This window comes from Danaus plexippus, chromosome 20, assembly GCF_018135715.1.
Source record: "Danaus plexippus chromosome 20, MEX_DaPlex, whole genome shotgun sequence".
Classification (NCBI taxonomy): Eukaryota; Metazoa; Arthropoda; class Insecta; order Lepidoptera; family Nymphalidae; genus Danaus; species Danaus plexippus.
In genome coordinates, this window is record NC_083550.1 from 4,445,043 (window position 1) to 4,456,605 (window position 11,563).

General features: G+C 31.3%; 1 protein-coding gene across 1 annotated transcript; it reads left to right on the top strand.

The window, feature by feature from the left end:
- Nucleotides 1–346: 346 nt before the first annotated feature.
- LOC116773845 (trafficking protein particle complex subunit 10) lies at nt 347–9,141 on the top strand. Its single transcript, XM_061523819.1, has 16 exons — nt 347–405; nt 475–639; nt 709–920; nt 1,003–1,395; nt 1,534–1,833; nt 2,962–3,171; nt 3,451–3,683; nt 3,882–4,064; nt 4,516–4,920; nt 5,092–5,575; nt 5,720–5,896; nt 6,777–7,007; nt 7,237–7,497; nt 8,030–8,111; nt 8,373–8,498; nt 8,873–9,141. The coding sequence occupies exons 2-16, from the start codon at nt 576–578 to the stop codon at nt 8,986–8,988; spliced, it is 3,477 nt and encodes a 1,158-aa protein (XP_061379803.1). The 5' UTR covers nt 347–405; nt 475–575; the 3' UTR covers nt 8,989–9,141.
- Nucleotides 9,142–11,563: the final 2,422 nt, after the last annotated feature.

Consider the following 11,563-nt stretch of genomic DNA (forward strand, 5'->3'; position numbering starts at 1 on the left):
ATTTTAGTGTATTTTGTATAATGGTTGCGATTGGATTCTGTGAAAATTAAAATCCCTTTGTAAAAACTTTTGTTTAAGATCATAATTAATAAATTTTCTAACGTAATAGATGAGAAATAGCAACATGTTATAAACCCATATTAACAAGAATAATTATATTGAGAGACGAGGCATTTCATAAGCATAATATTTAACTGAGCCAGAAATAAAAAAAAATCAATATATTTATATTTTAAATTAAATAGACTAATTAAATTTACTTTGATAGTACAAACGCAAAACACAAAGAAAATAGTGAAAAGAAACGCTTCAAAAAATAATAATTCGTGGAGTTGATTGATGACATTGACAGACAAATTTTGTCAAAATCTTTATTCAATATTTTTCTTGTAAAATCCAAAACAGGTCAGAATTAAATATATAGTAGAATATTTTCATATCTTAGCTTTAGTGCAAATTACATCTGTAATATAGTTGCCATATTCAGGATACTAAGAAAGTGGGTGGATTCGGAATCATAATTGGACCTTATTTAACTTTAATCCAGATGTAACTAAAGCTATTGATGATGAAAAATGAAGGGGGTCGATAACTCATTATCGGATCACGAAGGCATGACACACAAACCCATTATAACATGTAAGTTCAATCGACGAATTCCTTGTTCGTATTTGTACGTCGAGGCACAGTCATTAACGTCCTTTACAGGTGCAGGAGATTGGAATTTATTTTGCACACTGGAACAGCCGCTGGTAGCTGCAATACCGCAAGATTCTTGTGAATGGCGAAGGTCCTACGGCCGTATAACTAAACTAGTGTCTTTAGAGGCATCTTTCATAAAGTTTAATAAGGACAAATTGAAAACAGAGCTCAACCTTTTGAACCGACCTATTTTTCACATTTATTGGACTGATTGTGTGGTAAAGAGCTTTCAAAGAATACCTCAATTTAAACTTTGAATTTCAGTGTTATTATTTTACATTAAATCATAATAACTTCCAGGATATAGAATATTACAAAACCACATTGAGGGAAGATATAGAAATATGGCTGAAACAGTTAGAAAAACACAATGTTACAGACTGGATGATAGTATTAGTAGAAACTTATGATATAAGAAAAACAAATAAACTTCTTCCAAGAACTACAGTTTTAGATAAAATTAAGGGAGATTTTGCTGTGAAACAGACAGAAGACAGGTTTATTTCGGTTATCAATCCTATAAAATCTGAGGCTAGGAGTGCGGACTCATGGAGAACATTAGTGGCGAAAGTGAGGCATTTGGTTTTAGTGGCATACAATAAGGCTCTAATAAAATTTGAAGAGCATATGAGGGAACAGAGAGAAAGCAGGAATGATCCGGATTGGGATTTTTGTAAATATTTTATATTACAGGTAATTACATGATACTGTGTTAAAAAAATCATTTATTACATAATTTATATAAAAGCAAGCTTATAGTATAAATATGAATAAATCCTTATATGGTGTATATAACCTTTATGGTTGAAAGATTAATATAATTTTTTGCAGGAGCAATTGGCGTTTGTTCTAGAGATGCTCGGTTTGTATGAAGAAGCTCTAGTCCAATATGACGAATTAGATGCTTTGTTTTCTCAATTTGTATTAAATTCAAACGTGACGGAGAGTCCAAAATGGCTTGAGACATTCAAACAGCCAATAACATCATGGCAGGCGGTGAGATTGACGGCCCTAGTGCCGCAGAATTTAAGAGAATTAATAATTAAGAATAAAGCATCTCTATTAGATTTTAGGAGTTATTTATTTCAACGACAAAGTGCCATGTTATTACCTACTTTTAAGCCATGGGAGGTGAGTATAATTATGACAATCCAACAAATTTTACAAAGACTCTTAACATTTCTATATACAAAAATTCCGATTCATTTAATGCTGCAATATAATTTATGTGACATGTCTAGAATGCTCTCTCATCTGATCACCCATCCATAACATGCATCGGAGATAATCACTAAAATCATAGTCGTTCTTACGTACAGTATAATTCAAGGAATTGATATGATTAGTAAATCTAGTTATAATAAATTTTTAAATATATATCATATATGTATCTGATAAGATATTTTTTATCATACCATATGATATTTTTTAACGCTTTAATGCAGTCATATAATTTATTTAACAGGTAACATTAAAATTAGAATTTAATTTAACCTTTCATGTAACACTGTTATATACGTTTATTAATTAAAATTAAATACATATTATGAGTCACCTTTGATGTTTCAGTTAAAATTATATATGTTGATCACAACCGAGAAATACTTTATAAATAATGATAACTGTTGATCGTTGAATGTTAAATTATTTAAAATAATGATGTATGTGTAATGTGCGAAGTGTAAAAACAACAGATAATATAATAAAAATGTATGGAAATAAAATATTATTTTTGTTATCATATATATATAATAAGACAGTAAAAATCGAATGTCTGTACATTAAATATTTTTCCATAAAAACTGATAGGAGACAATTAATGAAGTCATAGAAACCAAAAAAACAATTTTTTCTAAATTTTGTCTGTCTGTCTGTCTGGTACGTTATAACTTCAAAACAACGGATTTGAACGCGGTTTTCAGTTAGATTACATGTAATTAGGAGTATTGTCAAAACTTTGTTTTTCGTCAAAATCGGTTAAGGGAAAAAGAAGTTATTTTCAATTTTAAGTTTGATATATGCGAAAAGCGACCAACACGCGGGCGGAGCCGCGGGCAACAGCTAGTATGAAATATGTACTCTAAGTAGTGTATTATATATTATTTACTATATTTATAAATATCTATATATATATATATATATATTTTCTACATATTACAAACTATGCTCTGAACAGAATTAGTAGATAAATAATAAACACAATAAAATGTGCTGCTTGTACAGTTTAAGACTTTTTTGAATTTATTAACTGTATTTTAGATAGCATCCCGATGTCTCACCACGGTCCATAATACACTGGTTGAGGTGTCTCTGTTAGGAGCACATGCTGTGGATGGAGCGGCGGCTTGCTGGGCTCACTTGGCCTGTGTGGAGACATTAAGAGCATGTGAAAGATTGTCCTCCACCAACAGTGCGCTGGAGGCGTGCACAGCAATGCATGCACCTCTGCTGCATAATGCTAAGGATAAGGTCAGTTTGACATATTATAATTTGACCTGGCTATTGATACAAATCTTATTGTCACAATCCTTTATGTTGGTTTAATATAAACAAATATTGCTTTTAAATATCCAAAGTAACAAATTTTTATGGCACAATTTATATTCTAATATTGATCTTAATTTTAATACAAATTTTGCTAATAGTAACTTACCTATATAAGCAGATCATTGTTCTTGAGGCGGTTAAGATATGTATTTTGTGTTTGTATGAAACTACTATTAAATGGAAATTTGTAAATAATTCTAGTTACATGAATTGGGCAAGCTGTGTGGACTCCTCCCAGGATGTCCAGACCCTACATCAGAACAACTCCACTTGGTGGTGATGCTGTCAGCTGGTATGGGAGATAGCGAACCGAACCAACAAACACCAACAGACAGATTGAAAGAAGCTTTATGCAGCAAGATCTGCTTCCAGAATTATTATCTAGAATTGGCTGAGTTGGCTATGGGGACATACAAGCACATTGGAAGACTTAGGTTAGCAATCTATATTAACCTAATATATATATATATATATAATATAATATATATATATATATATATATATTAGGTTAAATATATATATATACATACATTTATATGATGTATATTAAATCTGCAATACTTTTTTTTGTCAGTTTCTGTAAATGAAAGTATTTGAATTTTCTAAGCAAATCTGACATGTATGATACACAGATTCGCCCGTCAGATCGGAAGAGACCTGGCCTCGTTCTACTCGGAACTGGGTGAGAGCAGTAAAGCTGTCGTGTTCCTGACGGAGGCGCTTCGGTCTTATGAAGAACAGGGCTGGAGAGATCTGGCAGCGCAGATGAGGCTTGAACTGGTGGCTGCGGCTTGCAAGATGAAGGATAGAGATAGGTAGGAAAACAAAATGGCCGATAACTATGATGACAGTAAATAAACGAGATCTTCTACACCTAAAACCTGTTAGATAAGATAGTATGACAGAAAAACAGATGACAAAATTTATTGTATAGCATAGTTAAAATACCGCTTTCACTAAACTTGTATACTGTAAAATTACCATGAGTGTGCTTTGTTGAACTAAATACGAGCAGTCTCAAGTTTTCATTCAGTCATTCATTCATAAGCTATGTGGATTCTATTTTGAGTGAATATATATGAATGAACAATTAGAAGTTGTATGGCTTTAGTCAGGCTTGTCAAGGCTTCTAATAGTATCTGTGATACACATAATTAAATTCTATATAAAACATCTTATTATATTATAATAAAACAAAAAATATTTATCATATTAAAGAGAAATGTAACAAAATATTAGATAAGAAAATTTCTTATTTACTTACAGATATACAAAGCTCTCAGCTAGAATAGCCAGCACAGCGGAATTAGAAATTCTAGTACGGAATTTCTATTTTGAGGAAATGATGAAATCTATAAAGGAAACTGATAAACAGGAATCAGTGTTAACCGAGCTCAATGACTGCTTTAAAATAGTATCAGTTAATATACTGCCGTCCGAACGTGGTGTCTACATCACAGATAATAAGGTTCAATGTCGCTTGGTGGTCGAAAGCTTGATGCCCAAAGATGTTTTATGCAACAAAGCGGCTGTATGTGTTGATAGTGTGAAGCAAGATAAGACTCCAGTGAAGACTTATAAGACTGATCTAACTGTAGGCAAACAATCTAGTTCACCGAGGAAATCTAATATTGATAATACTGATAGTGATTCCAATAATTTAGTTACTAGGTGAGTTGTGACAACATGGTGCTCAGCACTCAGTGCTAGTATCAAACATTATTGTAATTATTTAACACATATATAGATTACATTGTACATAAATAAGTTATACTTTCTATAATAAAATTTTTCCAAAAAAGTAATTTTAATATATACAAGTATATAAAAATATTCTTGCAGTATAAGACTAGAAGATTTAAAAGCAAAAAATTCATTCCTTAACAAAATGAACATAACGTCTAAATTGCATTACAAAGAAGACAGGACACTACAGAAGGCTACCGTCGAATGCTCTCACCCAAAAGTAACTTTAAGGAGATCAGACAGCAGTAAATATAGAAAACCGTCTGCTACCATACGGAATAACTACGAGACATGTTTAGCAACTGACCATATTATTTTGAAACCCGGTTTAAATGAAATATTACTGGAATATGTACCAAAGATGTGTGGTTTATTCAAATTGGGACAAGTTTCGTTGTTAATTGAGGGTAGACTTGAATTTCTATCGAATGCATTGATACAGTGCAAGCTTGGTTACGACGTGGAGACGAGAGGTGTCAGCGTGTACTTGAACAAAGTCGAACCAAAAAAGGACTTGGTTGCCGGCTTAGAGGAAGATGTTGAATTGGTTGTGACCAGCGGCAGTTCTAGAATAGAAGAGGTATTATTCTATACTATTCAACACATTGAAATGGGTTCATATTTATTTTTTATACAACACTTTTATGTAACAAATAAGAACTTTTACTATGGTGAACTTGATTAAATAATGTATATAACAAGTGATATTATTAATTCCTTTCAGAATTCAATAATTCAGTTAAAAACATCGACCGGACTCCAAATACGTTTCACAGATTCGAATCTGTCAAGAGAGTTGTCTATGCCAATAGAGTCTATAGAGCCGTTCCAAACGACCAAAGTAGGGCTCAAGTTGTTTGCTAATCTTCAACCTAGAAGGGAAAAAAGTATAGAACATACTGTGAGTATAATTATTAAATATTTTTATTTTTTTAAAACAAATAAAATATTAATAACAACGTAGTTAAATTTTTCTTGATATTTCAGAATTATATTCGTTAAATAATAACTTAAAAAGAATTTCATGTCCATGGCCCATTTCATTTTACCTTTAATTAATTTAAAATAAAAAAAAATATATGTTAAAATATTTACTGTACTAAAGTTGCTGCCATAAGCTTTTTGTGTAATTAAATATGTGGTGGCCTGGAGGTTAAAGGCCCGCCTCTCATACGTGAGGGCTCGGGTTCGAAACCTGGCAAGTACCAATGAGATCTTTTCCGAGTCATATGTACTTTCTAAGAGTATTTAGACACCACTGACAGATGGTGAAGAAAAACATCGTGAGGAAACCTGGTCTTATAATTTCAAATTATAAGATTGAAATCGCCAACCTGTCTTGAGCAAGCGTGGTGATTAATGCTCTAACCTTCTCCATGTGAGAGGAGGCCTTTGCTCAGCAGTGGGCTCCGATAGGCTGATGATGATGATGCAAAAAAACATATATATATACATAATATTCTTGTAGTTACTAACCCTAAAATATATTCTACTTTAATGCAGATTTTTGTAAGTATGTAACGACATTGTCTTTCAAGCAACAGCTTGTTAGTTTTTGTTAAAACTTCACAATAACATATCAGGCAAATAATTTTTAGTTCTATGTCATTTTCGCGGGATTATGTCAAAGCAATTGTTATGTGTGAAATCCCTTGATAAAGATTACATATGTCACTGTCAGTTGGTTACTAATTACCATATCTATTGGTTTAACATATAAATATTACTTGGAGCCATATCGCAAAGTCACAGACAAAAAATAGTTTTAATTGTATTTTCAGGTTTGGCTCCACTGTCCGTGGTGGGAGACCGTGACGGAGGTGCCCTTACACTTCACACCGCCTATGATAGCCTCCTGGAGGTTACTGACATCCAACACCAGGAAGTTCATTCATATCACCCTCAAATCAACCATCGTGCATATCGCTCAGTTCGTGCTGAGTGATCCTGTGCTAGAGTGTGACAATGATAATACTGTGGCGGATTTGAATCCAAAGAACGCTGGGGATATGGTTAGTACGTCATTACTCAAGCAACTAGTTATATATAGATGGAAAAAACTGTACAAGCAATAACAAAAGATTAATAAACAAATTTCTTCTACTTAAACATGTGCTTATATTTTATATAGCATTTAAAATATTATATATGAATACATTATAATTATAGCTCATTAATTGAGAATTTGTATGAGTACCTACTGTTGCTTAATAAACATAAAATATACACATGAAATTGTAGATAGTAGCGTCCGATGGCACCACCAGTTCGTTCATGTGGGAGCTCCTTAAGGATCCTCTGGTGAAAGCTGGGCCAATGAAGGCGGTGTTCAAGGTCAACTATAGATTACTTGAAGAAGATATATCCAGACAATTTACTTGCCCTTTTGATATACAAGACTATACCACTCTATTTGTTGTGAGAACTAAGTTGGAGCCATCCAAGGGTTCTGACTTCTGTAGAGCTTCACAAGTCTGCTGTTTACAGTTGACCGTTCAAAGGGTGAGGGTTCAAGTTATATGTAATAATTTAGTTTTACCATTTCTATATCATTGTTAATAGAAAAAATATTTATACTGTATCTAAATTGTGGCTTTCATAACAGTGTTATTAAAATTTTGCTCTGCAATACATTTAACAAACAAATTGTCTGTTTTTCTACCATAATATTAGTAATTAAGTAAAAAAAAAAACATTCTAACCATACAAGAACTAAATTTGGAATACAGCTAATAATATTCATAATGTCCAGACACAATGCAGGCTGTAACCAATTGCTGGATTGTGAGAATATATGGACTTTTTATAATAATAGATACACTCAGGTATCCATTTGCAATATAATAAAATTCATGGGCCACGTGGCAAACATTTATTTATTTTGTCACACATTTACATAAAAACAAATATAATTTTTTAGAGACAACTGGTTAGTAAACAAAAGTAATACAAGAAACAACTCGTCCAATCGAAATTTACGCCATCTATCGATCGTGACGTAAACAAATTTTTGATGTGTCATATGTATTTCCAGGTAAATGAAACAGAGCACACTTCTCTAATGTATGAAGTGCTTGCGGATCAAACCATGTGGGCGGTGCTGGGACGAACTGCGGGTATTGATTTATTGATTTTTAAGGATAGGAACCAACTTTCTTAATCCAGTTTTAGCACAAAAAAGATTTTGAATCCGACCAAAACTTCTTGGGATTCATACATAAATTCCAATAAGGCCCAGATTATATTACCATAGGCTTTTAGTATTTGGTCAATATACGCAACTCTTAATAGATTCATCTTGCTATTACTGACGTAACTTTGCAAAGATGAAAAATATAATGTAAATATTTAAAAAAATCATTCTAACTTTTCACCAGGTGTTATAACAATGGAGTCCAATTCTGAAGGTCAATGCGTGAACCTGGATGTGATGCCACTGGTGGCTGGATACCTCCCACTACCAGCCGTCAGGTTATCCAAATACATCGCTGCTAACACTAGAGGTACTAGTTACTAGCGTCTCCATATAGCCCTTATATTCTGTTGGTGTATCACAGTCTTTCCCAAAGTTAGCGATAATGCCCCCTTGCGGGCGTCGAAGGCATAAAGGGGGCGGAAAGAGACAGAAAAAAAAACACTGAGCGATGTATATTTTTTATTTCACACAACATAGGAAGGCGAATTATTTGTTTCTTAAAACATTATAATATAAATTTAACAAACCATAGTTTACATGTATACCAAATCATTTGGCAGCTAAATATACATTAAAGAAACGAGAATTTAACTTTTTATGTCATCCATGTAAATATGACACTGTATATCAGACATTTTTAATCTATTTAAATACAAGGTAATTTTTTTTTAATATTTCCAGACCCTTCCTCCCATCCAAGATTGGAGCCATTCAGTCCTGGCCAGGTGTATCATGCTGGAAAGGCAAGACAGTTACACGTTCTACCACCCCTCACCAAAGAACATGATAATATCTGATGAGGAAATAAGCACACATGCCTGGTATATGATACCAATGAAGTCTATGAAATTAAACAATCAGTAAGAATAATTTGGTACCCACATATTTACAGTAATTGACAGTGTTTGTTTAATATTAGTTAATTCTTTTGTTATTCTTACTAAATGGTGTTATTAATACTTAGGGCTTACAGAAAACATTAATATATTATTCATTACTAAGGCCAGTTTAAAGAAAACAGGTTTTTTAATTATAAATCGGCAAAAAAAATTTAGCTTTATGAAAAAATATTAGTCTGAACTAGATAACATACAATAATAGATCCTGTTTATCGAAACACAAAGCAGATAATTGAATGACTCATTGCGAAATTTGTTTTCACGGTTTGTCTATGTGGAAAAGGGTAGTTGTAAATCAAATGCTTCTTGATCTCAATAATTGTTAATCGGTGCCAGATAAAATATTTAACAAATCGATATTTTTTTAATTCTCTATATACAAAAGTTGTTCAGAGATCTAAGCAGGTTTCAAACTATTTACAGAATTTCAGATACTTTTATATGTAATGTCCAACACGAAATTTGCAAACAAGACATTTATATGTTTAGAAACAAATGATTGAAGATACAGCATATAAGATAATAAAACAAAGATGGTTTTAATAAGTTTTATGTTGCTTCATTAATGTCAAATATAAGAAGAAATAATTTGAACACTCACATAACTTTAATTATCCTCCATATTTATACAAATATATCCAAGTTCTGAAAAGAGATTAATATTTCTTTTTAATATAAATCACCGCTGTTCTGTTTCTAAACTCTGGTGTAACAACAAATTAGACTCGAATGAATTGATAAATTCATAGCAAAAATATGGACCACTTATGTGATAAATCTATGGAGATCTGAAAATAGTGCACTTTCACTCTGTTTGTAATGCAGAGATGAATATGCTTTGAATGTTATAACCAACAACATTAAGAGAAGATATAAAATAATTGAACTCAATACATATTTTTATTAAAAAAAAAATATATATTTTCAAAAATGGAATAAAAAAATTACCTTTATAAAATAAAATACCGCTTGCAATGTAGTGCTTGCTATAAGCCACTCCAAAACGCTAACAGCTTTTATGATAACCACTTAATATAGAAAATAAAGCAGAGTCTTAAAATAATTCGTTCTCATTCATGTAAATGTTTCTGATATTTCAAAACAATATAAAAAAAAGTATTCTAATAATTTTATTTTATTTAAAACTACATGTTCTATAAACATTAAACATGAAAATTGTCTTCTATTTTATTTCTATTTATTTAAAAGGTAAGGTATCTATATTTATCATAGCTATCACTGTCATAAAAAATTTGAGAATAATCGATTGATTATTGCGAAATCGATTTCCATTTTCCACTAATTCTAATTGAGATATAAGATCGTGTTGTGATAAAATCATTTGTCGTGTATTTTCAAAATTTTTTTAATAAAAAAATATTAAATAAATATATGTATTGCATACTTATTTTTGGTGTCGATATTCGAAGTGGTACTATAATATAGTATTGGTGAAGCGTGAATAATAACTAAAATGCATATTATATACGAGGATAACGTCTTAATGTTTATTTAAACTAGTATAAATCGCGATTTGTTCGCTAGTGACTGTTGTATATCTACGTGTTAGCAATATATCTGTTTAGATGTTTTAATAAAAACCTTTTATTAATCGTTTGTTTCCGACTTAGTAATTTTAGGAGTACAAAACACCTTGATACAGACCGTACTCTCCATACGCCATATTGTTGTAGATAATAACTAGTCTATGGTTATTCGTGTCTACGTTTAGCTTCTTTTTGGTGCTATATCAGCTAACACCAAAATTTCTTTTTTTAATAGAAATACGTCTTAAAAAATTTCAATAGCATTTTTGGATTGTTTTTATATTCGAAGTTCGTTTAAAGTCTTATTGGTTAGATTAAGATGTAATCGTTTGCTTGTAGAAACTTTACCCTGTGTTTAATGTTAAGGGTCATTATCAACGAGTCGCTGGCCATTTAATATATCTTTTTATATTACTTGTTATTTAAATAGTTTATATTTGATTTGTCTGTACGTTTTTGTATGTTTGTGTATGGGGATATTAAATGTACTATAGAATTTAAAAAAAACTCAATGTAATTTTAAAATTATTCCGTTTTAGAATAGGTTATTATTATTTATTTATATATACATATATATATTTTCGTTCAACACATATCATTCTCAAGAGCTTTCATGACATCATACTTTGTGTTGTGTATTTTTTTTAACTTGCAACCCATGAATGTGCAGTGTTCTCAACCAAAGGTTAAATGGAACCCGTTTTAACAAAGTACTCATTTAGAATCGATAATTGTTGAAGCAATTTTTAGTTTTATTTTTATATTATTAATAATGTTAATGTGTATCATTTCAATAGATGCTGAACGGCTGGCTGAAATGTAATTGTAAATATTTACCCAACTGTATAACTGAAGGATGTATAATGTGTATTAGTTATGGCTATCTATATAAAGTTTATTGTTATACACATGGTCTATTTTTTTAT

Coding starts and splice junctions, on each gene's coding strand:
- LOC116773845 (XM_061523819.1), top strand. CDS start 576: ATGAAGGGGGTCGATAACTCATTATCGGATCACGAAGGCATGACACAC. Junction 921..1,002: donor TTTATTGGACTGATTGTGTG/GTAAAGAGCTTT, acceptor AATAACTTCCAG/GATATAGAATATTACAAAAC. Junction 4,065..4,515: donor AAGATGAAGGATAGAGATAG/GTAGGAAAACAA, acceptor ATTTACTTACAG/ATATACAAAGCTCTCAGCTA.